General features: G+C 36.1%; 6 protein-coding genes across 14 annotated transcripts; 2 read left to right on the top strand and 4 right to left on the bottom strand.

The window, feature by feature from the left end:
* Window positions 1-29: 29 nt before the first annotated feature.
* LOC107221867 (60S ribosomal protein L30) lies at window positions 30-1,353 on the bottom strand. The gene is made up of 4 exons (XM_015661023.2): window positions 1,226-1,353; window positions 1,083-1,128; window positions 481-626; window positions 30-256 (listed from the first exon to the last, which is right to left on the bottom strand). The coding sequence occupies exons 2-4, from the start codon at window positions 1,101-1,103 to the stop codon at window positions 79-81; spliced, it is 345 nt and encodes a 114-aa protein (XP_015516509.1). The 5' UTR covers window positions 1,104-1,128; window positions 1,226-1,353; the 3' UTR covers window positions 30-78.
* A 537-nt stretch (window positions 1,354-1,890) lies between these two features.
* LOC107221890 (YTH domain-containing family protein 1) lies at window positions 1,891-8,195 on the top strand. 2 transcript variants are annotated; one of them, XM_015661058.2, is made up of 4 exons: window positions 1,891-2,434; window positions 2,538-2,565; window positions 5,452-7,082; window positions 7,490-8,195. In XM_015661058.2, the coding sequence occupies exons 1-4, from the start codon at window positions 2,399-2,401 to the stop codon at window positions 7,535-7,537; spliced, it is 1,743 nt and encodes a 580-aa protein (XP_015516544.1). In that variant the 5' UTR covers window positions 1,891-2,398; the 3' UTR covers window positions 7,538-8,195. The 2 variants fall into 2 exon arrangements, with proteins under 2 accessions (XP_015516544.1, XP_046594212.1); XM_046738256.1 differs by having other exon boundaries at window positions 1,891-2,565; window positions 5,395-7,082.
* On the bottom strand, window positions 7,997-13,675 carry LOC124294148 (EF-hand domain-containing protein 1-like). 2 transcript variants are annotated; one of them, XM_046738253.1, is made up of 7 exons: window positions 13,627-13,675; window positions 12,315-12,378; window positions 12,082-12,218; window positions 11,655-11,977; window positions 9,631-11,039; window positions 8,980-9,105; window positions 7,997-8,877 (listed from the first exon to the last, which is right to left on the bottom strand). In XM_046738253.1, exons 2-7 carry the CDS (start codon window positions 12,360-12,362, stop codon window positions 8,734-8,736), a joined length of 2,187 nt encoding a protein of 728 aa, XP_046594209.1. In that variant the 5' UTR covers window positions 12,363-12,378; window positions 13,627-13,675; the 3' UTR covers window positions 7,997-8,733. The 2 variants fall into 2 exon arrangements, with proteins under 2 accessions (XP_046594209.1, XP_046594210.1); XM_046738254.1 differs by lacking the exon at window positions 13,627-13,675 and having other exon boundaries at window positions 8,756-8,897; window positions 12,315-12,451.
* Window positions 13,676-13,949: 274 nt separating this feature from the next.
* Window positions 13,950-18,389, bottom strand: LOC107221865 (sodium-dependent phosphate transporter 2). 5 transcript variants are annotated; one of them, XM_015661022.2, is made up of 7 exons: window positions 18,236-18,388; window positions 16,543-16,691; window positions 15,939-16,119; window positions 15,620-15,826; window positions 15,211-15,421; window positions 14,442-15,064; window positions 13,950-14,296 (listed from the first exon to the last, which is right to left on the bottom strand). In XM_015661022.2, exons 4-7 carry the CDS (start codon window positions 15,812-15,814, stop codon window positions 14,066-14,068), a joined length of 1,260 nt encoding a protein of 419 aa, XP_015516508.2. In that variant the 5' UTR covers window positions 15,815-15,826; window positions 15,939-16,119; window positions 16,543-16,691; window positions 18,236-18,388; the 3' UTR covers window positions 13,950-14,065. The 5 variants fall into 5 exon arrangements, with proteins under 5 accessions (XP_015516508.2, XP_046594214.1, XP_046594213.1 ...); XM_046738258.1 differs by adding an exon at window positions 17,987-18,084 and having other exon boundaries at window positions 15,939-16,691; XM_046738257.1 differs by having other exon boundaries at window positions 15,939-16,691; window positions 18,236-18,389.
* A 111-nt stretch (window positions 18,390-18,500) lies between these two features.
* On the top strand, window positions 18,501-20,407 carry LOC107221864 (Golgi SNAP receptor complex member 2). Of its 2 annotated transcripts, none has more exons than XM_046738263.1 (3): window positions 18,501-18,657; window positions 18,885-19,124; window positions 19,270-20,407. In XM_046738263.1, the coding sequence occupies exons 2-3, from the start codon at window positions 18,985-18,987 to the stop codon at window positions 19,766-19,768; spliced, it is 639 nt and encodes a 212-aa protein (XP_046594219.1). In that variant the 5' UTR covers window positions 18,501-18,657; window positions 18,885-18,984; the 3' UTR covers window positions 19,769-20,407. The 2 variants fall into 2 exon arrangements, with proteins under 2 accessions (XP_046594219.1, XP_015516507.1); XM_015661021.2 differs by having other exon boundaries at window positions 18,504-18,657; window positions 18,914-19,124.
* A 2,106-nt stretch (window positions 20,408-22,513) lies between these two features.
* On the bottom strand, window positions 22,514-27,803 carry LOC107221888 (myotubularin-related protein 9). 2 transcript variants are annotated; one of them, XM_015661056.2, is made up of 7 exons: window positions 27,395-27,803; window positions 27,132-27,314; window positions 25,805-25,970; window positions 25,397-25,689; window positions 25,223-25,326; window positions 24,744-25,048; window positions 22,514-24,205 (listed from the first exon to the last, which is right to left on the bottom strand). In XM_015661056.2, exons 2-7 carry the CDS (start codon window positions 27,291-27,293, stop codon window positions 23,481-23,483), a joined length of 1,755 nt encoding a protein of 584 aa, XP_015516542.1. In that variant the 5' UTR covers window positions 27,294-27,314; window positions 27,395-27,803; the 3' UTR covers window positions 22,514-23,480. The 2 variants fall into 2 exon arrangements, with proteins under 2 accessions (XP_015516542.1, XP_046594211.1); XM_046738255.1 differs by having other exon boundaries at window positions 27,657-27,801.
* Window positions 27,804-27,876: the final 73 nt, after the last annotated feature.

Below are 27,876 nucleotides of genomic sequence, written 5' to 3' on the forward strand. Positions count from 1 at the left end.
GAAAGGTAAGAAAAGAATACAATTAAAGCTTGAGTGAGTTTTCGGAGTTTTTATTAATTGTAAAATATAAGATCAAATTTAAGCCTGATCACCAGTTGGCATGGATTTGATGATGTCCGAATCTCCAGGATCAGTGATCGAAAGGGTACAAACTCTGAAGTATTTACCACAAGCTGTTCCCAATTCGATGTTATTTCCCGTGTAGTGATGGACACCGGTCTTCGCCAACATGGCATAATACTCAATTTCGGACTTCCTGTAGTGACACAAATGATTAACAACCATAAGTACCGTTTGGAAGCGGAAATATTGACCTACACTTACGGGTAGGTCTTTGAGACTACTCCGTAGGACTCCCCGTATCACAGAAGTTCTTTTCAATCATCATCTAACGTAACCACAAAATTTGTATTCAAATGTTACATGACTTTTGAATTAACTTTCTGGGATCAGAATGGGAGTACTACATCTCAGTCTCACCTTAGTGGTGGGGTATTGTTGGCAATGATGACGAGCTTTGCTTTGCCTTGGCGAAGTGACTTCAACGTCTGTTTGTAGCCCAGAACGTATTTTCCGGATTTCATTACCAGAGCAAGCCTGGAGTTGATGCTCTCCATAGCCTTTTTCTGTTGGCAAGAAAAATTTTTTTTTTTTTTGGACACCATTTCAAATCAAAGACGAAATTGAGAAACATACAGCATGAAATTTGAAACATAACCTGCAAAATGAAATCGTATATGTGCTCAACAAAGGTACATACATATATATATTTGTGCAGATGGTTGAATTATAGAAGAAAAAACTACGGATTTTACTTTCAAATACATTTTCAATATGGGAACACAGCATTTTTAACCCAATGAGTTAGATTCGTAAAATACGTGAAAATTTCTATTTGAGTAATTCTATGGTAAATCAACTACAGGGAAAAATGAAAAGTCGATCAAAATCAATTCAGAAATGCATGATTGAGGGTCTATTCGCGACAGATGAAATAAGAAGAGAAAATGTTGCATATCGAAAAACGTTGGCACGTGGCCGGAGTCAGAAAGCGTCTATGCATGTGGGTTTAACAGGCTTACCTGCTTCTTTTGGGCGACCATTGTGGTATTTTTGGTTTCTTCGCGGCTAGAAATTGATTAAATACCGTTAGAATAACTTGGTTTAATAAACACAATAAATTAATAATATAAATTATATACAAAACTCAGAGCGCCCAACATACCTCCACGAAAACCGAACGCGGAAAGAAATTAAAATGGCCGAGAATACGTGGTACGAACCAGCCCCTTGATATTTACCACGGTACGAACGTTATCTAGGCTGGAGTTAACTGCTTAGCACGAAGTAATACTATTAGCGTTACACCGTAGCAGCAGCATCGCTTCTCTCCTTCACGTGCCTGATCACTGATATATATATACACTGCCTGATGCACAATATTTAACCAATAACAGTCTTACTCGGGCAGAAACACCCAACGAGATGCTAAATAGTTAGACGTTGCAAATGTCCATTTTTACCACGTGTCATTAAATAAAAAATACAATCGTTCGTAATATACTTTTCTGATAGCAATAATGCACCGTTACGGTGATACCATGAAATAACTGAATCGTTAATACGGGGACGGTAAATGTTTGTAATTAGTTTGATTTTGACTACTATATCGTAACTGAACATAAACGCAATATCCATGAACATTAGGATAATTATACATACGGACGTTCGGGTCGGATGTTACGCTGTTCACGTAGAAGGGTACCCATCCAGTCTACATAGTGATCAGTGATTGGTCGGTTTCCGTCATGCGCATACCGACACGCACCTCGAAAATTAGTTCTGAAAACCTATTTTGTGGCAGAGAGCGCCAGAGAGCGCTACGGAATGGACGACATAAGGGACGTGGGGACGTGAAAGCGACTTTCTTGTTGAGCGGCGTGAACTGTGTGAATGAAGCTGCAGTTCGTGAGTAAAAAACACGTAGACAAATTGAATCGCATGATCGAAGTTTGCAACCCTGGCGGCACACGGGAGGTCAGTGGACGTCACGCAGTTATTATCGTTCGACGAAGAGGGATTTGCAATAAATCTATCAACTCGGTGTAAAATATATAAAATTCCTGGGATTCTCTCGCTGTTGAACATTCCGGGTCAGTGCGGGAGGGCCTCAGGTAAAAAAACAACCACTGGTAACAGTGAACGTAAACTTTCGTCGTGAAATCAATCCCACCCTGGTTATACTGCCGTTGCCGAGTGTAATCATTGTATGTTTAAAGTGTTGTGTTCCGTCGCCGAGAAACTGTTAAGTGTCTAGAAAACGTTAAAAGCTACCCCTTTTTGAACCTGACATTACACTCGGTCCATATCCTTGGACAGAGAGATTGTATAGCAGGTTATGTCAGCTGGATTGGCAGGGGCTGTTTCAGATCAGGTCAGTCTGTTGACACGGTACCAACTTATTTGCCATTCATCAATCCTTACGTCGAAGCCAGTGACTTAAAATATTGTGAATTTTTCCATGCTACGGGATGCAGCGGATGAAAGGACAATCCAACAATCAGGGTAAGAGTTTTATCTTATTCACGAACACCCTACACATGTAATCACTTCCTGATATTACTTACGTACAGTGATAAAACACTGTAAAGAATCATCCTGTAAGGGAAATACCAATTTGGCAACAAACTGATCACAGGTGCATATAAGGCTTTATATCATAACATGCTTTATCACACTGTAACGACAGTGAGATTGATGACAAATCAAAACAAACACATCACAGGAGATCAAATTTTTTCACGCCAGTGAATCATTTAGAACAGTCCACGAATCTTGAATAGAAGGTATTTTTCATAAAACTGGATCTAGAATTAGCTTTTTAGTAATATTACTATATTGGCTTAAAAATATGTACGTCAACCCTTCGATATGAATCTTGTTTTTCGCACATAATCAATATTGATTCTTGTCATCTATTCTTTGCTTCTATTTATATGCAACATGGTTAGAACCACTCGGAGTTAATATAATTTTGAAAATAATGGTGAGATTAGCTGACAAGTTCTGATGCGATACAGTAACAAGTAGCCATACCTGTGAACTAAGGAGCCCCAACGTCAGAGCTTCTAACGTGCCATTGATGCTACAATATTGCCATTACTTTTTCACCTGCCTCCATTTAACGTTATTTACAATCAATACCCACTAAATCTTTTCATTTTTTTTCCATTTAATATCTGAATTGAAAAAAGTAATTTACTTTATTATAGTTAAATCAATAAGGTATGAATCATTCTTCAGTAAAGGTATTTTTACTTGGCCGAGGATGCCAATATTTTTGCAACTATTTCTTGTAATTTATGCCACTAATGCCATTATTTTGCTTCGATATGGATGCTAGGAGCCGTACAATGTAAAAGTTTTACCCTTTGGTGAAGAGTCAAGTTCAGTTGCCAGTTTTCACAGCTAGTTTAAGCCTAATGTCTTGTTGTACAAACCTCTGTAGGTAGTAATTTAGATTTTAGATTTACTATCACCTCTAGATAATTCATTCAATATTCTTACTATTCCAAAACGTATTTTATGTATGCTTCTGACAATTTTTCCACAAACCAAATAGTTGCATAAAAGATTTGGAAGCTATTTGATAAAAAGTATTTAGCCAGTCAATCCTTACATTTTTCATGTACTATTTTAACAATTTCCATTCTTCTCCTTGAACATGTTTTCATTAAACTTAAAAAATTCAGAACATCCGTGTATAATACTCAATTTTTTTCTGCACCAACATCTGTTTTTTGACATCACATTGAAAAAAGTTCACTAATATTCTTAATTCTAATTATTTATAAGTTATCTTTCACAGTAATAAATTGTTTACTTTGTATCAACCTTCGATATTTTGAAATCGTATTTTTAATAAAGTAACGTCATTTTGAGCAAAATCAATAACATGATTGTGAATTTTTTTTCAGTTAGTATTTTACTTATGTGCAAGATGTAGACAACATATTAAAATGAAATTTATTAGATACATATATTCCGATATGAGACGTATCATTACAAGGCTAAAGCTAACAGCCAGAATTTGCAACTAAATGTTCTAATGTTCATTCGCATAAGTCTGAAGTCCAAAAATCAAGATTATGTGAAATACCTTGAACCCCCAATATTTTTGTAGAATTATGAGGATAAAATAGAACCGCATTTTTCTATTTCAAAAAAGTTTAACATATTTGGTTGCCAACTTTGGCTGCTAGCATCAGCTTCATCAGATGATACACATTTCAAGAATTGTTGAGTCAGTACTTGAATTGTCTGGTTACTATAGAATATATCCACCTAATTCCAAGTGTTATGTAAAACTGATTCAATTTATTTATACTCTATAATATTCACATTGTCTTTAGCTATAAGACACAATGTTTTGAGGATCCTCATTTTTCACTGTTACACTTCAAAAGGTTACTTAATATCAAATGACTATTCTTCGGAATCACATTAGTTCCCACAAGCATTATCACCAAAATTATGTAAACACACCATTATCCATCCGATATTCAATCATTCAATTATGCTTGTTCAACTTTCGTATCTGGCTTCTTCACAGACAAACGTATTCCAAAAAATGAGAAATAGCAGCACCTACCTCCCTAAAAAGTCATGGAAAAAAACTTGCAGTTTTATTTGTGTGTTCCATATTACTGAATACCATGTCTCCGGCTTTAATGCCCAAAGCCACTTTTAAACCATTGTATGTACACGAAGCAAGGTAGCAAGTGAGTTGCAGTTTTTTATTTTTATTTTTATTTTTTTCAGTCCAGTTTTTTGTTTTTTTTACAGATGTAGCTTCATGTATGTGACCTAATTCATGAAAATGTATTGGTTTCGGTTCATCGAACAGAGGGAATTTTCACTATTCTTGTTTATTTGATATTTACTTAAAATTACGAGACCGCTGATTATGTTATTGGAGTTCTGTATTTATTGTAATTTTAGTAGCAAGATAACACACCTACGAAGTCCATAGCCTGCACCATTTTCATAGGCTTGAAATTCATAACAGTATTTCCACAACTGGTGAAGCTGAAATTAGCAACTGGACAGACTATTGTTAAAATAAGTAATGTAGTGAAGCTCAAGGATTACAATTTTGTCGAATCCTATGAGCAACTAACACTTGCAATGCTATTATGGTCGCAAACTGCATTAAATTACTTCTATTTTCGGCCATCAACTCCAGTCAGTAACTTTAGTTTTTTAACTACTGAAGATTTAGGGAATGGTATAAGGAATAGAAAAATGGGTGAATGGTATGTGTATCATTTTGTTTGAAACAAGTTTAATGCATGATGTCCAACTAAACACAAAGAATTATCAAAAATTATCTAGCCTTTCAGCAGTAAACCAGTAGATGTCTCGTTAACATGGAATCTGTATATGTGACAGTAAGCAATGGTCCCAAAGAGCACCAGCAGCAGCAGCAACAAGCGGAGCATGTGGCTGGGGAGGATGCAGGGTTTGATTCATGGAGAGGCGGGAATAATGTTCAGCATCACTCGAGCTACCCAATTGGTACGGGAGACCCATACACGCCATACTACGGGACATCATTTCCCTATCAGGCGTTTGGCGCGGGAGATGGAACTTGGTCGAATGGAACGGATCCTGTTGCGTTCCTCTCAGGATATGGAGGACAAATGGGACATGATTCGTACGGAATGGACGGAATGTTTTCGGCAAGTGCTGGCGGAGGTTTTAGCACCTTTGGTCAGCCAACGTTCAATTACTTCCATGGAAATGGAGACTATAGCACCTGGGGTACGCCAAGGAAAGCTCGGTACGAAGACTATTATCAGGCACCGAGAGGTAATGAGAGTTACCCGACGCCCAGTGGCGGTGCTGAAATGAAGTCTCTAGAGCAAAGCGTACAAGGTTTGTCTATTGGAGGTGAACCATCACGACAAGAACAGCAGTTACCACCTAATCAGCAGTCTAACAAATCTGAGTCAAAAGAACCCAAGAAAATGACATGGGCCAGCGTTGCCAGCCAGCCTGCAAAACCTGTACCACCTCTTTCTGCTTCTCAGGGTATGAAGAAGAAAGCAGGAATGCCACCGCCTCCGATGGTGCCTGGAAAACATAATATGGACATTGGGACTTGGGGCGAAGGTAAAACTTCAGCCCCCCCACCAAAGGCCCCTCCCCCACCGCAAGTACAACCTCCGGTTCCGCCACCTCCACCTCCCGTTCAAAGGCAAAGGCCGCGACCACTTCCCTCCTGGGTTCAGCAACCAACAACCCCACCTTCACCCCCTCCATCTCAAATGCAGATCCCGCAACAACAAGCTCCTCCACCCCCGACGCACCCTGTGCTACACGAGTTGAAGGTAAAGAATGATTACAATCCTACAGAATTTGACCAGACCGCTCCTGGTGCAAGGTTTTTTGTCATTAAATCGTATTCCGAGGATGATATTCATAGATCTATCAAGTACGAAATTTGGTGCAGTACGGAGCATGGCAACAAGAGACTAGACCAAGCTTACAGGGATGCCAGTAGGGACGGCGCACCGTTATATCTGTTTTTTTCTGTTAATGGATCGGGACATTTTTGCGGTATGGCGCAAATGGTTTCTTCGGTTGATTACCAAAGCAACAGCTCTGTTTGGTCGCAAGATAAATGGAAAGGACAATTTAGAGTGCGTTGGATTTATGTTAAGGATGTTCCTAACGTCCAGCTGCGACACATTCGTTTGGAGAATAATGAAAATAAACCTGTAACCAATTCAAGAGATGCTCAGGAGGTACCTCATGCACGGGGGTTACAAGTTTTACGTATTTTGCACACCTATCGCCACTCTACTAGTATTTTTGACGATTTTGGACACTATGAACGAAGGCAGGCTGAAGAAGATCAACGAAAGGCACCGCCTAATCCCATACAACATCATCCTCCTCCCAATCACAGGGGTAGGGGTCATTCCGGTGAACCTCCTCATCCGCACCACCAGCAGCACCAACAACACCAGCATCCACACCAACATCCGCAACAGCATCCACATCAGCATCAACGGAAGGTGAGTTGTTTTGGTGCAATCCATGTAATTATGTATTTCTAAACTTCTTATTATATTTATGCGTTACTTGTTCTTTCATTAGCTCTTTGCTATACCAAAAAAACTATATAAAACTAATTAAAGAGATATTTCACCCAATTTGGCTAAAAAATCATATTGCTTATATTTTGAATTTTCTGTGCACATTAATTGGATGGCTTTCGTTCAAACGTTTTCAATAGTTATCAATTTTTGCTGGTCATTTAATATTAAAACATTTTCTTTATTCAATTGAAATGTAGTTGAGCTTTCAATTGTTTAATTTCTAGATTCAAATTCAACGAACCGATATAATAATGCTATCTTCATTTTAATACATTTATATTGTAATCAGAAATTTTATTAATTTGGGGTAACTTTATGTTCAGGAACGTGAAGGTGGCCGAGGAAGAGGCCGCGGTGGACCACGCCAGTAGCAAAGATTACAAAAAAAACATAAAAATAATAATAATCACCATAAAAGAAGGACGCTCCGACTAATTAACAAAATATTAATTACCCCTTTGCTTCTTCCCTGGACCTTTGAAAGCCTTCTGACTGCTGTGACTGGACTCTCGTCGTTGAAGCTATCCCCTTTCATTACACGATTGAACTGTACGGTAATTAGCATTGGGTTCAACATCATAATGATTATGTTACAACAATTCTTGTGCATGAAATTATTCAATTTCAACGGATGTTGGTAAACTTGGAAATGTTTACAAGCATAAAGTGTTGTGGATATCGTGTAAATGGGCGAATGGTGTAAACGTACAAATTTAAAAGAAAAAAGAACGCAGAACTGACAGAAAAAAAAACGTAAGAAATAAAAAACTATGACGATGTGGACTAACATATGTATATGAAAATGCTTGAATGTACTTTTGTTCAAAATCAAGAAAGGACGATAGTTTAAGCAAGTGCCGGTTTGAATTATCTTTTCAAACTGCAATGAACATTATAATCTGGTGCCTGCAACTGAAAAAGAAAGCCCTCCCTTCTTAAATGGATTTAAAAAAATATTGTGTGGAGGCTTCCCACGAGGTTTTATGTTTTCTATGTAATCATGCCCAATCAATGGATAATAACAACTAATTGTCAGCTGGTTATTTTAAAAATATTCTATTATCTATTGCGAATTATATATATTACCTATTATATAATATTAGTCGTGGACCGCAGCAAATGATTCAATATTATTATACAAGCAGATGAAATAATATTACTGTTACTATATTGTAACATGGATTATGATTGTACTATTTGATAAGAATTTCATGAGAGATGATTCTTATTGTTAACATAATCGGTTCTCATTTTTGGCTTTTGCCGACAAGCACCATCCATCCTCAATTCTAGAATTTTCCAATTAAAACTTATCTACTCATTACTACCTATTAAGGTATTTCTAGTGAAATATTTTCAATCAGTAGAATGTCATTGCCTTTAGACTTTGTTGACACGTGAAATATTTAGTGTTCTTCATTATAAAATCACTGATAAAAAATATGAACAGCATTCATCGATGCGGGAAATGAATAATTAAAAGTATTTAAGATAGTTTATAATTTCCGTTGCATTCGGGATTGATTCTACATCATCCATTTGTTCGACAAATATACAGAGAGCTGATTTATACGGGTGGGTATGGTCCTCTACATTTGTCATGAAGCATTGTGATGGTTCGCTCTCCTGTCTCTCTGTTGAAAAGTGGTTGAGATGGTGGAATATCAGGTTTCGCAGGACTGCTAGCCTTCTCATACATCAATTGACCCACCTAAATTGAGGTAACAAAAACTTTATTCCATTATTTTATGTCATCTTTTTACTGATGATACCAAATACTCAATCACATGAACCACCTATAAAAAATATTTACCTCAAACCTTCGATCACGATCTTTAAAATAATGTGGTGGAACACACTCTTGAGCAATGTGGGTCTTACACTCGGGTAACTCTTTCTGACATGAGATTATTGGATGTCCCCCCTTGTCCCTATGAATCTATGATCACAATACATGTTAATGTTATTTTATCATGTAAAACAATAATTTCCATGTTGACAAAAAAATGTTATTGCATAGAACTATGAATGAAGTATAATAGTTGTACAAATTAAGATCACTTAAGTTAAAGATGTTGCCTGGGTCTCGCATCGTTAGGCTTTCCGGATGCTTCGTATACCTTCTCATTTGTTCAATTGCCAAGATAATGACAATTTTGTTTTAATTAGAAGTCGCAGGTTAAATCTGCCGTCTTTTTGGCCCATTTCATGTCAATATCTCAGGAAAAATGGTTAAATTTCCCTCACATTTACCTCATCTTACAAACAAGGGGAATTTTTCTTCTAACATTTGACTAATGCCATAACACACATTATCTTTGATTTAATCTTGATATGATTCAGGTGAGCGCAAGACGCCGAAGCGCCTGTCCTTTCTAACTAGGCAACACCCTTAAAAGCTGTACGAGTCATGATGATGTTTACATGAATTCCGCTGCAAGAGTATAAATGAGCTATACTTTACCTGGTCAGCCCATTTAAGTTGTTTTTTAGTTTGAGTGAGAACTTGTTTAGATTTTTCTTGCTTCTGAAGTGGACAGTAGTTTTCAAGAGGTAGAGGTTCTTCAACTTTTGTCAACCCAGGGCATAATTCTTCTGGAGGTGGGGTAGGTGGTCGATATTCTCCATGTTCCCCTTCATATTTATGCAGAGCTTGTTCTGCAAACTGTTTGACGCAAGGTGCTGTATCAAAATCATCTTTGAATGGGCTTCCGATAGTTGGATCCAAATCTCGCTTTCTATCAGCTTCCTCTTGGATTCTCTTGGAGGTAGAATCTATTTCATCTTGAATAAGTCCTTGACGCACAAAATAATTTCTCATATTATCTCGCAGCTCTTCACAGAATTTCTCTGGATTTGCTTTAATATAACGATATACGTATAAATCAGCTCCATTTATAACGAATCGATGATTGAAACAATTGATCTTGGCTCCAATGTAAAAATCCTCGGGGGTATAGTAAAGCGGATTGTCTCTATTTGTGCCTGGCTTAGGAACAAGCATTGTACTAAGAAAAGTACCACCTCGACGACCTGAATTGCGTTTTTCTGGTTCTGATATCTGCATACTACCGTCATTCAAATTGTACTCGAGAATAAAATCGCGATTCTCATCTTCGGGGTGCACAGCATCCATTTTCATTGAGTAACGAAGTTTTTTAGGAAAGTTGAAAATTTGACGAATTACATCCTTTTTAGGTGACTTGGGGAGCATGCTTAAACATCCAGCTAATGTGTCCTCCGGAGTACCAAATTTGATATGTGGAGGAGGTACATATTCAGGTAAAGTTTTTGGCTCTTCGGTAGGTGGTTGAATTTTTTCAGGCTGAACCAATCCAAGCATACCGGAATAATATTTTCTTGTGAACGGATCACAATCAAAGAGGAAAAACCTTCGTCCAAAAATAAATATAGTGTCACCTATCCTGAGATCTGTAGGTGTATAATATTCTGTAACTTCTGGATCGCCGCATTCCATATAAATTGATGGATATGTCGATGGCATGCCTTTCCAGTTTTTGGGTACTTTGGTTCTCTTTAAAAGCATCGTTGTTGGATCTTTGCCATCATTCAATTGATGAATTTCACGAATAGCTATTGTGTCATCAGTAAGAAAGTATAAGATCTGATAGTAATCATTATTCCAGGTTGCTTCAAATTTAAGAACCATCGTGTCGTATTCCAGGAACCGTCTTCGGCTATCGTCTGACACAGGAGTTAGACGAGATGGGGCTTTGCTCTTAGATTGACGCAATTGAGTATATGGATCTGGCGGCGCTTCTTCTTTGTCCCCAACATCTATACCTTGACTGCACAAAAATTCTCTGGTGAACGTGTCACAGTCGACTGTGTGGTACACTACACCATATATACCTGAAAATTCAATTAAAAAAATCCATATCAGAATAAATAATTTTCATTCTAGCACATTGTTATTGGCACTGTCGTGTAGTATATGTATGCGTGTGCATAAACAAGCATTGTACTTTTACAAGCATTACAATATGATGTGTATGAAAAACTTTAGAGAAACTATTTCGATATTAATATTGTTTTATATTTTTTTATGCAATGCAACAAAGAATTCATTCGAAATCAGTTATATAACTGTCGATAAAAGGATATTATTCGATACTGACATTTTCTACTTCATTTTTAAATAACATGTTTTGGAACTTTCGGATGGAGCATCCGATGGCCCCTAATTAACGATAGAATCAAATCAAGGCATAAGTATTGAATAAAAATTCGAAGTACTCTCACACTTTGAACTCAAGCTGCTGTGCATGAAGCATTCTTCATTTTAGTGGTTTATAACTCAAAGAAGGCAATCACTTGGAGCTTCGGATTATTTACTGATAATTATGGGAAATATATAACTACACGGTATCGTGAATAATTGGACGAGTTTTTCTTCAAAATAATGTGAGCAAAATTTTACCTTTCTGATCGACATTAAAGTAACAATGTACATTTTTAGCCACATACTCAAGTTTATGCCGACATTTAGATCCTTCCAGGTATATGCATCTCCTCTGGTATTTTTCAATATTTTTCCTCGTCTAACAAGTCGACCTTGTTGTAATCCGGAATTATCAACCGGTCGCTCCATTACTGACATTGTGTCATCTTCCAAAAAGTAGATTATGTTGACATGCCTTATCCGGAAATGCTCGTTTGGTGAATTAAATACACCTTGACGAAAGAAACCTTTGAAGTTCAAGCATTTTTGTGCAAAGAGTACATAATTTGGTATAACTTGTGGATATCCATACTCTCTTACTCGACCATAAGTCAATGAAGGATCGTACCTACATTAGAGCAAGTGATAAATCTAAACAAACACTTAATAATATTGAATCCGCTAATAAATGCACTTTAAAGCTAATTTCAGAAAAATTCAGTTGCAACATACTCTACAGGATCTGGATGACTAGAAAAAGCACTCGAGGCAGTGTCAATAAGTCTCCGCCCTATACCGATATTGCTGTCACGTACTACACGGAATCCATTAAAATAACCGAACTTTTGCTTTAATTTATAATCCTGGATCTAAAGTGAACAAAATGTTTCCTATCAGTGTTGACACGTCATTTACATTTTCTATTCATTATGCCTAAGGGCATTCATCGGCGTAATATAACTTACGGTAGGGTCACGAAAAGTGTACCCTGGGACCAGGGGTAGACTCTCCATTTCAGAACTGAAGTCTCTAGTACATTTTTATAAAAGCATCATTATAATTGAAAATGATGTGACGAAAACCATACTTTTGAGAAAGTCTGACAGCTAACTGAACTCGTTTCTATAACAACAGGACTGTGTTTGTATCATAATAAGAAAGTGGCGTGTTTGCATATTGATTAGTTACTTCTTCAGAATCAAGATGAATTACAAAAATACAGTTTTTGCCTTCGAAATATGACGGGAAAGTTGTCGGTCGCAACATGATAATCAAATAAGGGAAGTAAGCTAACGAATATTTCTGCTCGAAATATTAGATATCTTTTTTGTTGAAGGAATCGTTACAACTTTGAAAAACAAGAGTTTGTGGCAATGATTAAGTTGATTTTTGTAATGTGTATATCTTAAAATTATAGGACGACTTGGTACTATTCTAAGCACGAGGAATCTGTCTTGTGTTATTCATTAGAAATACAATTGTGGGATAAAAATGTATTAAATAATTTTTTTGATTAGTATGTACTCGTATATGGTGCATTCAATGCCAGCCAACCAATTTCGGACTCTCAACATTGTTGTTTTTGTCTAAAAAATGTTTGGCTTCGGTTTTTTGAGTTTTTTTTTTTACAATTAAAGAAAAATTGAGAAAAAATAAAATCAATTATCAGTCGTTTTTGGGCTACTGTGCAAACATTTTATCATATATAACCCAGGATTTTTAAGAATTTTTTCATACTTTTCCAAAGTGATTTTCTGTTTTTAGATGAAAAAATTGTAAATTATTAACTGTTTCGGAAAAACCTAAAAAATTCTCAAATACCTGATGCTACATATAAAAATGTTTGAGCAACCACGAATAGAAAACTGAGAATTCCATCAAATTTTTTTAAATCTATATTCCGAAAAAAACTGGAAAGAATAAGAATGAAAAAAGAAGAATGCTAGCATACTCTGAGCCTAGGTTTAAAAATTTTGATATCTGACATAAGATATTTGAGAATTTTTACAGATTTTTAAATTACAGCCAAACAAATGTCAGTTTTAAAAAATCTTGACTAAAACAAGTTCAGTTCAAACAATCTGAAAAAATTCAGTGTACTGTTTTGGAGTTGGCATAATAGCATGAAAATTTTTGAACAAAATCCAAAACAGTGAGGGTCCAACGCTGGTTGATTTGGCGTGGAATGCTGCATATACATTGATAGAATATGTTTTCCAAAATACGTTTATTACCTTTAGAAATTATTTTGTGTAGAATTCAATGGATATAACTTACCTTATTCTGCCATTGGCAAATATTAGAGAATTTCTGAAGTAATGCTCTGATTCCTGGAAGGTTTTGTTCAAAAATATAGATATTGAGTAATACTAATAGATGAAAAAAAATTGCCGTCAACTTACTATGTTTGTGTTGTATGATTCTGTTTTATTGTGTGTTTATCAATAGTGTGACAAATTCCATTGAACATGTAGACTGCTAGCCAGCATCAGTTACTTTACAAAGTAAATGCCTTTCTAATAGACATTTTTAAGTACAGCGAAAAACTATGGTTGTTTGTAAATCATGTATCTTCGTAAGAACTTGTAAGACCACCGGAAGAAAAAGTATTTCACCTTTATTTCAGTTTCATTTTATTTATGTCCTAATAACAATAGCTGTATTGGATGGCTTTCACTTTTACTAAGCTGTATTTATACCTAATTCATTCTTCGACTCAGACAGTAAGTACTTGCCTAAACACAGCCATACAGGCAGCAGATAATAATCCTGCAACTGGTACAGTGATTAACCACGCAAAGGCAATGTTACGAAATAGCGCCCAGGACACACCACCACCACCACGTGATACCCATCCGACACACACAATCGAACCCACTTTACAATGCGTCGTTGACACTGGAAGACCAGCCTTACTTGCCAACAGAACTGTTAGTGCTGCACCTACCTGTAATAGTTATAGTTAGTTATCAGCAAATAAGAGCGCAATAATTGGAAGAAATGGATTGTTGGGATCGAATGCATTTGCAGATAAATCATAGTGACATTAATAATGCAGCGGCATGTCTTGTAAGTAAAAAATTGTCTCATACCTCAATTGTAAATCCACTAGCTGGAGTAATTCGTGCTAAATCTTGGCCGAGTGTTCGAATAACTTTTCTCCCCCATATCCAAAGTCCAACTGATATGCCTAGTCCTCCATAAAGAAGAATAGGCAGAGGAGTTTCTGTTTCTTGACGAACAGAACCGTCAGCATAGACTGCCCACAATGCAATCAAAGGTCCTATGGCATTGCTAACATCATTTCCTCCATGAGCAAAACTTCCAAATGCAGCAGTTAATACTTGGAGAAATGAGAAGAGTTTTGATACTTCTACTGGTTCTTCATCGTCTCTTCCAGCCTCAACACTCGGACCTTCCACATCCGCCCCAACAGTTAATAATAAGGGACTCGCACTAGTGTTGCCCCTAAGCTTTGGTGTTTCTTCAGAATTTTTACTAGATGAAGGAGCTGGAGCAATGACTGACAGCGCAGTTGTTTCTTTTCTATCACACGCATCGAACTCTGTGGCACCACCAACACCATCGCTAGCCAATAATATTCTTTTTCTCTGCCATGGGACTACAAATGTGTATACAACAAAAGCGGACAGTAAACCACTAGTTACTGCGGCTATAATGCTACCCCACCAGGGTATGTTATCCAGCTTCAACACTAAAAAACCGTTCGTACTTGTTATATAGGTTTATATATTATACATACATGGGGCAAGTTTCCTGAATAACAAGATTTCATCTGGTGAATTGTGGTTGAGTTCAAGTGAAATGCCTCTGCTTACCTAAACCATGTGTTTAACTTACGTTTTGGCCCATCGTGTGCAACCGAGAGTACATTTGTAGCAATGGTTAGGCCATAAGCTAGTGGGAGGATTCGGAGACCTCGGTCCAGGGGTTTACTAGCTTGTAAAACAGTTTTTCTCAGTGTTAAGAAAATGGAAGCTGACACTAGGCCGCTTAGTACGGGACTAGCAAACCAAGAAGCTGCTATACTTCCAAGAGCCACCCATTTTACCTAAAAATATTAAATAGACTGCTGTAGAATTTTCTTTGCATTATTCAAATGGAGAACCTTAACTTTTCAAGAATCATTAGAACTAGTAATTAAATAATATAGTTTCTTTCACCTACTTAGTTTAACTTATGAGTTGTATTAAGCCAATTATTTATCATTTAGTATCTCAAACTTTTCTTGTCATTGTGAAGAACATACCCCTGCAGTGCCTCTGCATACAAGTGAAAAGCCAACAGTTGCGCCAACAATCGAATGAGTCCCAGAAATAGGAAGACGCAAGGCAGTTGCAATCATCAACCAAATACCTGAACCAACAAGACTAGAAAGTGCACCGAGCATCAGTTCTTTCTCATGTCCCTCGTACAGTGACACATCGAGTATGCCTTTGCGCATTGTATCAGATACCTAAAATCAGGGCGAAAGAGTTTTAGCATTATAATTAAATGTACTGATGTGCAATGATGGCTATAAAAGCACTTCGAGTAACAGGAAAAATTTACAGATGTTGCACATTTACCTTATATCCTATGAGTACAGCCCCGGCTATTTCAAATATTGTAGCTAAAATGCAAGCTTGAACTATTGTCAGAACACCGGCACCCACACTAGTTCCAAAACTGTTTGCGACATCATTTGCCCCAATTCCAAATGCCAATATAAATGCGACGATGAATCCAACAACTACTAGCCATATTAGGCTTTCATCATATGGTATAGCCATGATTAGTTTCTGAATTTGATCTTTTTTACTTTAAATTTCTAAGTAGGTACTTTAACTCTGCTATTCTATTTCACATCATATATGTATCTATGTCCATTCAGTTCTCTTCCCTTATGTTTATGTATAGTATACATACGTGCTTATTACAGTATAATAATTGATTTTCATTTAATACTTGAAGAGACGCGTATTAAAGATGAAAAGCTACCCTATACATTTATATATCGTGTATAAATACGTGTTTATATCAGAATATATTTCATTTTATACTTAATAAGTTCAATTCAGTTTTCATAACTTTGTACATATAGCGGAGGTAGAATTTTAGCATAGCGCCTGATTTCTCCAGCATTATGATAGAATTTATCATGGTTGTAATCTGGGTTAATAAACTATTTACCATATTAATCCAACAAGCTAGTTAAATGCATTACTTCTAACGTCACAGACTTTGTTAAGGTTTGAGTTACTAAACTGAACCCTATAACTATTTTTTAACCACGTGATTGTTCTCGTACGAGAGCAAGACATGTGCTTCTCTCCCCACATCTGGAAAAAGTAAGTATAATTGTAAGTTGAGAGAATTAGCATCAGGGCAAAGCATGAAAACTAATTATTATAATTAACTCAAAATCCATTTTTTTTCTTTAGTGGATGAAAATATTTTCATGTAACTTAGAAAATTCTGAATATTTATCTATCGAATTTTTCAGACTTACTTTTGAAAAATTAGAAAACCACAACATCCTGAACTAAATGTAGAAAATTCGAGTGTTTTAGAGAAACCTGATTAATTTTGGAAAATGTTCAAATTTGGTTTTAAGATTTCGCAAATTAATAAGGATTAGAGCAATTCATAATTTTTCCAAGAAATCGCTTCAAATACTCTCCATTTCGGAGTTAGGTATATGTTACATAAATTTTCAAAAAAACGTTCACTGCGATGTATTCGATTCCTTTCATTACAATCAATTCAAGTAAAAAAAACATCTTCGGATGAATGACTAATACATGTGTTGCAGCGGTAAGCGCAATTGAATTAGTGGCTGTTCCATTTTTGAAGGTTTTAGATCGAATCGAGATGAAACGGCTTTATTTTCTATGTGAAAACTCTCTTCCAGAAATCATTTGAACACGAGATATTTACTAAATGATGAAGCAGATGATTAGATAGTTTTCGTTTATGATGACATGTACGGCATGAAAATTATATTACACATATCTAGGTATATAATTATATGGTCACTATAGCATCTTTTATGACACGACTTGGTAAAAATCATCTGAGTATCAAAGTGATAACAATTTTTTACATCAATTACGAAAATTGACGATGAAACAATGCAATTCAAATAACTACTGCATCTACGGACGGTCACGTCAGAACTGGACTTCCTTTACACCCGCGTGCTGCAGGTATAGAATCCTATCTTTCTCGTTTAGATGTGCGACACATGTTAATCATTATAATGTGAATTCTATTACGCAATCGGCAAGTGCCAAATGTGGTTACAATGATTTAAATTTAACTAAACACAAACGATGCATACAATTCTGGTCATGCATACATCGTAGAGAACCGTCGGGCGAGAGTAGATTGAATCTGAATCGTGATGTAAATTTTTTCCTTTATATGTGTACTCAAGATGGGAAACGTCACAATCGATTTACCGAATGAACACACTTTTATACTCTGATCTGGCAAACTAAAATTAGTATAGCTTTGTAAATAGGTAATAGCGGATGCAAGAGGGTGAAATATTGATCCGTCCGACACGTTGCTTTACGTTATGACTGAGCCTTATGGAGTGAGCGGAGCTCGCGGAAACTTATTTTTTACTTACAATATTTCATTTAGCGTCACGTCAATTAGCCGTTAATTAACGCTGACACTGCTAACGCAGAGGTTTCCTATTTTTATCCAATACAAAGGCCTCACTGCCTGTAATAATACGTTAATAAACTGCGTATAAGCCAACAACACGGGGCTTTAATAGTACCTACGCATCGTACTATTAGAATAAGATTTCGTCCAAAATTTCGTCTTCGTTTTGTCATCAAAATCTGCGTAAAAATACACTTAACACATTTACCTTCACGATCAATTATTTCGGATTAAATTCTTCAAGGGGTTGCCTTCTTCCCAATTCTATGTATTATCACAAGTTTCTCGATTATCTTATACTTTCCCCGGTTTGTTACGCGATTCTCGTCGGGGTTGCCTCATGCGTTCGATCTTAACGCCTTTTTCTAGGCCACCCAACTTGCTTTACGACTAGGCGAGTAGCTAGCAACGCCACTGCACTCTAGCGCCAGCGGACAACTGCAATTCCAATTTCATTCCAACATGATTCCAACATGAAAATGCCTGACGTGACACATGATGTCCACGTTACATCCGAATCTCTGACTGACTTTAAATATTATCAGACAATGTTTTGACGGTGGAACCAATGAATTTATCAATTATTCCATCGCAAAGTTTCGATGCAGCTTCTCGAAAATTTGAAAATTTGTGAGTATTGAAAAAAGCTGTGTAATGCGTTAATAATCATTACATACGTGTTATCGAAAGACATCTGTCCACCTCGTACTCTTGTTGCATAATTTATTTATTCAAAGATACGGATTATTTCCACCTGTGATATCAATAACGAATATTTAATACCCGGTGATAATTGCAAATTCTGCGCGTGAAATCCTTGAGCGTAATTAAATCATTATGCCTAACAAATGTTTTAGGTTATTAACTGGCAATAATAATATCGTAGCCGGATAGATCACGTCATTAAATTCTGCTGCATAAGCTTATCGTAACATAAATCGAGGCTTTAAAGAAACTATGGAGACCTTGTATCATCAGACGAATAAGCTAGTGCAGGAAACTCAACATTCGTTTTCTCAACTGGAAAAGAAACATTCGGACTTGGACCTTCAAGCAATAGAGCATGACATACAGTCGAAGATAAATCTCATCAACAGGTAGGTTAAAAAATAAATCTGGCAAACAAAACATCATAGCTTCTCCAATTAGCTAGATAGTGGATCTTTGAATACCTACATTGTATTCCGGAAAGATACATAACTCATTCCTAACATGTTTTCTTTTGCTTTTTTACGTTTTCAGTAACTGTGAACGACTTGATATTTTGTGTATGAAGGGTCCTGTATCACAGAGGCAAAATGCCAAGATGCGAGTGGACCAGTTGAAATATGATTCGCGGCACCTCGCTGCTGCTTTAAATTCGTGGCGAAGTCAACTTACTCGCCGGCAAAGGGAAGAAACTGAACGTGAAGCTCTTTTGTCTAAAAAATTCACCCCCAACGACCAAATAGATATCATGATAGATCACAATCTTCAGCATAATTCTAGTTTGCGAAATGCAACGCATGGTATGGATGACCTAATTCAGCATGGCTCTGGGATATTGGAAGGCTTAAGATCGCAAAGATCTACATTGAAAGGTGCTCATAAAAGACTTGTCGATATTGGAAACATCTTGGGGCTTTCTAACACAACGATGCGGCTTATTGAACAAAGAGCTCGGCAAGATGGATTAATATTGATAGCTGGGATGGTTTTTACATGTTTAATTATAGTATTAGTTATAATATATCTTACATAGCTGTATTTGTACATTTTTGAATGTATATACTACAATTTCAGTTCAATCCGAATTGAAAATATCACAACTAGTAAGTTTTTCCAAATGCTAGACAGACTGTTCAGAAGTACCTTGTATAAAATGAGCTATAACCTACCGAGGCGAATATATAATTATTGTAACAGATGGTGTCATAGTGGAATTTGCATGTTGCATTCGAAAAGAATTAATAATTTTTAATCATCAATACTTTAGTGATTCTTTCAGTATCTTGCTTTTCCTGCATCTCCTTTTACAAGGACTAGCTACTTTACATTCTAAATGGTGGTTAAATATTGACAGAAGGATAATCGGATAATAATGTAGATAGAAGTAATCACACTTTATATCAAACACCAAATCCCTGTAGATGTTTCTTTTTAGATATATCACTGCCCTTCGCCTGTAGTTAATGAAGTAATTTAATTTCACATCTATGGATGTTTTTAGTTAGTATGCACTATTTTAAAAATTTGCATACTAATCCAATCTAATTTTTTTGACAATAATGTCGATAAACCTGTGGCTGTTCCATGATTGACTGTCGGATTGTGTTGAACGAATTTATATTTGGCATTAAGTTGGTTCCCGGTAAAATAAAACACCACAATTTTACATAAATTGCCGTTGAATTCAATGCTGACGTTTTGCGATTTTCACGAAGTATTTGTTATTAATTAACCTATTAACGCGAGCTTGGAAACATTTTAATATCAAAATACTCCTGATTATGTTCGGATACACAGCTGAACCTGTAAAAACAACAAATTCCGTACCTCCTCCTTTTCTTTCAAAAAACTAATTGTAGGTAAATTAAACAAATCCTACACCATTTAAATCTTCAACAAGACTGTTTTGTGATTGTTTCGTCTTTTCCGATTACCAGATTCTGTTTAAAAATTGTGGAACGTTCGGAAACTCTGTTGGAAATTTACTTAAAAACTGGAAAGTTAGATAAATTTTTTGCACAAATCACATGAAATTGTGCAAACTTATACATTTCAGTCGGAAACATTGGTTTTTCAGTAGTGATGATCGGCTCTCAGTTGCCATTTTTCAATTCTTTTTTCTAACCGATCACTTGCTTCTTATTTTATTTCAAAGATGAAATCCGTTTTTAAAATATTTTTGTTGGCAGTAGTTTCCCCCATTAGTTTTTATAAACACCACATTTTTTCGGCGAACTCTGTTAGTATAATTACAAAATAAATTGAATCGAGCAGTTGATCTTTTGAAAAATGCTGGAGTGGATTTTAACTCCACGTTTGCGACTAAAAACTAAATTCACAGGAAAACCCGATAGTGGTGAAAACTTAAAGGTCAGAAAAGAACAGAAATATTTCTCTAAAATTTAGTTTTCGTAAAATTTGCCGAATAAAATATTGACCAGATTCCTTGAGTTCAAAGCTTGCTCTGCTCTGAATAAATCCCCTCTATCTGCTGCAATTGAGAATTATAGCGAAAGGAGGAAGGGTCAGGCCCAAATCCCCCCTTTCCTTCCCCTCTGCCCCTCCAAGAACATACATCCCCACCAGTTCCTTCTCAAGCAAGGTAATTTTTTAAACGCGGATCATTCCGAAAGCTGCTTTTCTGGTGTAAGGAGGTTGGTCGTGGCACGCTGACGATCAGTCTTTGATTTATTTTCTGTTCTCAACTACGTGATAAGTCAATGCAGAAGCTGGGCGGAGAATTCGTTGTCTAGTGGCCTTGGATGAGTTTGAGTTCAGTCCACGTTTCCAAATCTTATTCGTGACTAGATCCACACTCATCCAAGGATGCTGGACCCATAACACGGAGAGCCGAGCTATTAAGGTGACCCCCTAGAAGTATACAACGTGCGTCTAAGATGATTCAACAAGCTTCGTGAAATATTGATTACAAATAAGCTGTATGTAATGAAGTTTTTCGTACTATAATAACCGTAATTTGATTCTAAATTGTCGTATGTCGCCCGATGGTTCGTATATTCTTTTTAGTTTCTTTGTGCGTGAACACCTGCCGTTTCTTCCTCCCTCCCTAGCCGTCCTTCACGAGTAACGGTAAAATTCCAAGCCCCATGAAATTTCTCAGGCGAGGCACTCGGCCGAAACCACCCTCGCTTCCCTTTTTAAAAAAGCAATAGGATGCAAGTAGCACGTAATTTTTCGAAGAAATAAAGTTCTCTTCAACTTCTTGAAGTAAATATTGTATAGCATTGATATAACAGAAACGAATTACCGATACATCTGGTAAGGATTTTATTTAGGATAATAACCATAGAATTGATCATTGTATCATTATATGCAGATGTAATAAGGTATTGTAAGATTTTGTCAAGGAGGTTTCATTTTGTTCATTAAACTCATACGAGTCGTCTGCACTATTTAATACAGAGATTCATAAATATTACAGATAATAGTCGTTGAACCTTACAAATTTCCTTTTATTCCATATTAATTCCGCGAGTTTTCAGTTGCCGTAACGTGGGAAATTAAATTTCTTCTTCTTTGTGAGTATGATCCTCAATTCAAGGATATGTGCCAATGAAAATTCAACGTACGCTCCTTCTGAAACGTGCTGGACGCAGGTCAGGTTGCCTACGGTAGGGCGCGCGGTAATGTCAGCTTTTACGCGAAAGAAGCAGTTCTATAGGAGGAGACAACCAGGTCCTCATCCAAAATCCATTAAAAATAGATTTAAGACTTGGGTGGGAAATAGTGGGAAAAAAATTAATCAATCGACCAGCAGTTGAGACTATGTTACGTGGGCATTTATTATATAAACGTATCTACAATATGGCATATGTCGAAATGTAGTGGTGTTATAATTCCATTGATTTAGGTGAAACATCACTGAAGCAAATGTATACGTAGTAATTTATACCAAAGCGTATGTTTATAATGAAACTATTCCACTATTTCCAAAATATCGACAAATTTATTTTTCAATTCTGAAACTAGCCGTAGAGTGTAATATTCCTATATAATGTCTGAAATTAGTAGTTTCAACTTTCAATAATATCGATATAAGATTATGCATGGGATTGAATATGCAATGCTGATTATTATGTTAATCCAAATGGTTAAATAAAATTGTTGAATTAATTATCAGTCTACCACTTCAACAGTTGATTATCAAATATAAATTAATAATGACTTGTGGTATTCTTATTCCGTTAATTCATATAGATCGCTGGAAAAAGGATGGAACTCATTATAAGTGCAATAAGAAACGTAGTAAGATGATACAATTGTGATAATACGCTAACTTTGAATTAATGTACACGTGATAGTCACCTTGTGTCATTTATATTTCTCATTTTACGTGAACTATGCGGAAAAAAATTCTTTGTAGCAACTACAACTGAACATAAATGCTGAGCACAAATCGTCTTCTATTTTTATATATTTTAAGACCAACATGATGTGACCTAGTACTTTTTGTTATGTACGTACACAATTTGAATTACATACAACGTACAATATATCCAATAGTTATATATTTTGTCATTGCCAATAATAATTCTCCAGTTTTTTTTTTTATTATCAATTATAAGTATAAATTTTTCAAATAAATGGTTCAATGTTTCGTGTTCTTAAACTGTACAGATGGAACTTGTCAAATGTTTTGCAATATCTAAGTAAAAAAGGGCACTAGGTAAGCGCATCCTTTTTAAATATGACTTTGCTCTTTAAATTTAACTACACGCCCTTCATCAAGTACTTTGAGGTTCCAAGTTCATCTGAGCTAGTCGAAGGTGTTCTTCAGCGTTCGCTGTCCCGTACGAAGAATCTGGATTGGTATGAATTTCTTCGATACCTTTACGGATTTGCGATTGAAGCTGACCAGAGATCTTTCGAATTGCAGAATGCTTCCGTTTAATGTGCATGGCGCAAGAAAGTGATCCTTTCCATGGCGCGGCATTTGTATGCAAAAGGTAAAGTTCCATCCACAATTCTATGCTGATAGGTGCCACACTGGGCCAAATAACGCCAGGATTTGGTTCGTAAAGTGGATTTAACCATTTTTCCAAAACATCTGGCTGATTTATATGTGACCATAAACTGGCCGTTCTCTCAGATAATCTAAGCTGAATTCGTTCTGCTTCTGAATCACCCAAGAACGTTCCATAGCTTGAGCAATATGCATGTTTATAAAGTTCGATGAGTAAATCTGTTGTATATTCGAAGCTGAATTGAAATTGGCGATGTAGCTGATAGAGACAATCTAGAAATAGCAAAAAGGTGGGAGCATGTGCTGGACTTTGAGAATTGGGCGGGTGATAAGGCCCATGACGTGTCCGACTGAAAAAAGCATGGCCAGCTTGTAACCACTCTCGTTCAACAAGAGCCTGCAGACCTCTCACGGTTCGACAGTCAGGATTTAGAATGGCTTGGGTCAAACTCGTCACAGCAAGAGTACAATCTCTGCCAGCACCACCTACCAAAAAAGCATATTGTTACTTAGGTGAAGGTATAATAGTAGTGTTTGCATACAAGTCTACAATAGTTTTAAAACTTCTGTGCTTATGATCTCAAAATTATTGATTATCGATATTTTTTTCACATATTGACGGATTTATTGCAAATTCCTGAATAATTCCTTACAATGCTTATCTAAAACGATAGTAATGCCCAAAAACTGGACAGTCAAAAATAATTATTGTCAATTTCCACAAAAAAAATTTGCGTTATCTAAAACTTTCGCTGAAACACGATAATAATTCTACACGATTGTTAATGTGCAGAATTTATACAATTATTATTCAATATAATCGATTATATTTCATCAAAGATGACTGTGAAAAGAGTTGGTAATCATATTACATCTGTATGAAAATATCTCGAACAAACGAAATTAATGAAGACCATAGTAAAACCTGCTTGTGAATGCAAAATCTGTTGTTAGTTGTACTTATAGTAGTACAGTTCCAATAGTTCATTAGTGCATAGAAATTTTTCATTTCATAACTACATACCATGTACTAAGACAGCAGCTGCTTCTTGGTGAAGACATTGGGCAGCTACGCAGGCTGCATTCAATGCTGCTTGAATTGCAGATAGCCAGCCACTACCCTCTAGTCGAGAAAGCCACTGGGACGTGGAGCATTTTGTGTCACTGCAGGCTTCGATTAGTTTACAGAAACTTTCGGCCAGGTCAGTAGATCGTGGCACAGCCTTGTGCACCTTACGCCATTGTGGATAAGCTGCGTCCATTTCAGTTCCTCCTCCTCGGTTTTTGGCCGCCTGCGCTTGACTGGCAGATCTCGTATCCACTATGTACCTGTAGAGAAGACACAAATCAATCAACAACCAGTAAAATTAATGCTATGTAAAAGTATATCTCAACTCACTGAAAAATGCAATCTAATTTATACTTAGAAATTAGATTATTTTTTTCGGCTATATACAAGTATACTGGTATTATTATATTGAGAAGCCAAATATTTTTACATACCCTCGTCTTCCTGGACCTAAAACAGCATTCAAAAGTCGTTCATCCTCCTTGCATCTTTTTCCTGTAGCTCCAGACAATGGCTGACTACTTCTCATGAGAATACTCTAGAAAAAAATTAAAATTCTACTTACTGAATCGAGTCGGGCTTAATCATTTATTGCAAAAATCTCATACCCCCCCATCGTGTCTGTAGCAGAGTACAGGAAATCGTCCACCGTCTCTAAACTTTGCTGCTAATACAATAATTTTGTCTTCTATATGCCGTGGTACTATTACGGCTGATGGGTACGAATTACAGACTTTATAATCACGATTGAGGTAGCAAATCCGCCACTCATCGGCATGAGTTGCTAATAGTCTAGACCATTCTGAAACTGGTGCAAATGCAGTCCATCCATCTTCCACTTGCACCGTGGAATTATTCACAGGTTGAGGGCTGTAGAAAAAAGGATACTGGAGAGGTTGATCTGAAATATAAAATGTGCATTAGTTATTGTTAGGCAGCAATCACGAGTTAAATAAAGCAACTGTCAATTTGTATTCAGAAGCAGGTACACGAATATTATGTCCATGATTATTTACCCAAACATGCCAGCTTTTCCAGAGATAACGTCACATTATTTAAATCCTCTGTACTATTGATATCGAGTTGATAGATATGGAAATCCTTGCATTTTAAAATAATACTGCCTCCAGGGTTTTGGTTGTTTGACTTTTTCTCTATGACATCTATGTTTCTGTGAAGCAGCTGGTAAAGGATTCAATTGTAAATTACGAGTAAAATTTCAGTAGGCAGCATCCTCCCAGTATTTAGCAATCTTACATTACACAACTATACTTGCTGACAGACACCTTTGACACTTCCTCATTTCTATCAATAGAACGGTAGCTAGCCATAGCCCTTATTTTCAAACTGATTCACAATACATGCAAAGACTACATAATGTGTTCCATATTCTCACATGATCTTTAAAAATGTATTTACATTCTGGCCTGCAATTTACAGGTCAACTTATAAAGTTCACTGTCAAATGATAAATAAGGTGATATATGTGTCACTTACATACTTCACTCTTATTTATGTAAATATATATTTTACTCTCAAGAACTTTTGAATGAAAATATAGGTTTTTGCTTATGCTTGTGTTAATTTATTACTGAGATGTATCTTTCTAAATCACGAACAGTATTCCAAAATCTGTTATTGTAATTATTGAAACGTAATTGACTAAATGTAAAATGAAAAGTTGCACATGTTACAAGATAGCACATAATTTTTTTGGGATATTCAAATATAAGGATGGTCTATACTCATAAATCAAATTTCTGTAAGCCTGATTTTATCACTTTTTTTGTAGTGCTTAAAGGGAATCTTAAATCAAAATTAAGTTTATTTGACATTGCAATACTGGAGATAAACTGGTTTTTATACACTTACAGAGTGAGGTATTACAAATTGATATATTCTCCTTGTATTACTAATATGATATTACTTATTTATAGTTTTGTTTTAAACTGTCAAATTTTGCTTTATTAATACACAGAGTATTGCTTAGCAAAGGATCCATTTTGGGTTAGTATCTCTTATTTCAGTAATTATCTATGTTTTTGCAAGACGCAATTCAAACTAAAACACTGCTTGATAGCGAAGGAAAATCTTGTGCTTAATGAAATAGCTGGAAGAAATCGAATATCTACAAAAATGTGAAAATAAAACGTCAACTGGCTAGAAAATATTTCAAAAAAATTGCAGATATTGTCAGAACATGAGTAAAATTCTCAAATTATTTTCCAAGAGTTATGAATATAAAACTATATCTAAAACTCTGGGACGTACAGGATTGCGGAACATATTATAATAAATAATATGGCAGTTGGAATAAAACTACGAATTGATCAGTTTGAGTACCAAAAGCTCCTGAGAAACAGCCTGCCTTGATGATAGTATAAGATGATGTCCAGTGATGCAGAGCGTTCTATCTAAGCTAGAGTTTTTATCAGTTCCATCGCTTCTATCAGTGAGAACGACGTTATCAAGTTTTGTAACTAATATAAAGTCACTCAATTCCATTATTCGTGCTGATTTAACTCACTGGAAATAACAAGGCGAAATATTATTATTCTTCTGCAATAAGTGACATTTCACAGATAAACGTAACCTTAAATAAATACCTTATCAGACTGATCGTTTATCTATTATATATTTGTAGTTTATCGTTGAATTTATGAGTCGATTAAAACATCGGTGTAACGGAATCGTCAGAAAACTCATTCGGCAATAGTTTTCGTAAAGTATTACGTCTCTTTGACAGCTGCTGTTAACCCGAATATTGTATGTGCGAGATCACTATACGCCTACACTACAGCTGGTTGACAGTGATAACCAGCTAACCCTTTAACAAGAGGTGTGGAAAAGATTGGCGAAAATTCGTACATAAACTGGTGATATTCCGGGATGGCGAAATGGAGAGCGAAAAAGGTGATGTAAAACTACAAGGTGTCATGCCTCAACGAGCATTCCGAGCCTTCGGAATTACCGGACCCACGCATAGTTTGACAGTTCTCTAATTGTATATGTGCACTTTTGTTACGACTGAATTGTAGACACGATCACCACGTGATGTCCGAAGGTTTGCCAATACCTCAACAGATAG

Source organism: Neodiprion lecontei, chromosome 4 (genome assembly GCF_021901455.1).
Source record: "Neodiprion lecontei isolate iyNeoLeco1 chromosome 4, iyNeoLeco1.1, whole genome shotgun sequence".
In the NCBI taxonomy this organism is placed as follows: Eukaryota; Metazoa; Arthropoda; class Insecta; order Hymenoptera; family Diprionidae; genus Neodiprion; species Neodiprion lecontei.

Coding starts and splice junctions, on each gene's coding strand:
- LOC107221867 (XM_015661023.2), bottom strand. CDS start 1,103: ATGGTCGCCCAAAAGAAGCAG. Junction 627..1,082: donor TGGTCGCCCAAAAGAAGCAG/GTAAGCCTGTTA, acceptor TCTTGCCAACAG/AAAAAGGCTATGGAGAGCAT. Junction 257..480: donor AACAATACCCCACCACTAAG/GTGAGACTGAGA, acceptor GTGTCACTACAG/GAAGTCCGAAATTGAGTATT.
- LOC107221890 (XM_015661058.2), top strand. CDS start 2,399: ATGTCAGCTGGATTGGCAGGGGCTGTTTCAGATCAG. Junction 2,566..5,451: donor AGGACAATCCAACAATCAGG/GTAAGAGTTTTA, acceptor TATATGTGACAG/TAAGCAATGGTCCCAAAGAG. Junction 7,083..7,489: donor CACATCAGCATCAACGGAAG/GTGAGTTGTTTT, acceptor CTTTATGTTCAG/GAACGTGAAGGTGGCCGAGG.
- LOC124294148 (XM_046738253.1), bottom strand. CDS start 12,362: ATGGAGAGTCTACCCCTGGTCCCAGGGTACACTTTTCGTGACCCTACC. Junction 12,219..12,314: donor ACACTTTTCGTGACCCTACC/GTAAGTTATATT, acceptor TGTTCACTTTAG/ATCCAGGATTATAAATTAAA. Junction 8,878..8,979: donor ATCGTGATCGAAGGTTTGAG/GTAAATATTTTT, acceptor ACCTCAATTTAG/GTGGGTCAATTGATGTATGA.
- LOC107221865 (XM_046738257.1), bottom strand. CDS start 16,142: ATGGCTATACCATATGATGAAAGCCTAATATGGCTAGTAGTTGTTGGA. Junction 15,422..15,619: donor TATGCAGAGGCACTGCAGGG/GTATGTTCTTCA, acceptor TAATATTTTTAG/GTAAAATGGGTGGCTCTTGG. Junction 15,065..15,210: donor TGCACACGATGGGCCAAAAC/GTAAGTTAAACA, acceptor ACGGTTTTTTAG/TGTTGAAGCTGGATAACATA.
- LOC107221864 (XM_046738263.1), top strand. CDS start 18,985: ATGGAGACCTTGTATCATCAGACGAATAAGCTAGTGCAGGAAACTCAA. Junction 19,125..19,269: donor AAGATAAATCTCATCAACAG/GTAGGTTAAAAA, acceptor TTACGTTTTCAG/TAACTGTGAACGACTTGATA.
- LOC107221888 (XM_015661056.2), bottom strand. CDS start 27,293: ATGGAATTGAGTGACTTTATATTAGTTACAAAACTTGATAACGTCGTT. Junction 25,971..27,131: donor CTGTTTCTCAGGAGCTTTTG/GTACTCAAACTG, acceptor ATCCTTTACCAG/CTGCTTCACAGAAACATAGA. Junction 25,690..25,804: donor GGAAAAGCTGGCATGTTTGG/GTAAATAATCAT, acceptor TTTATATTTCAG/ATCAACCTCTCCAGTATCCT.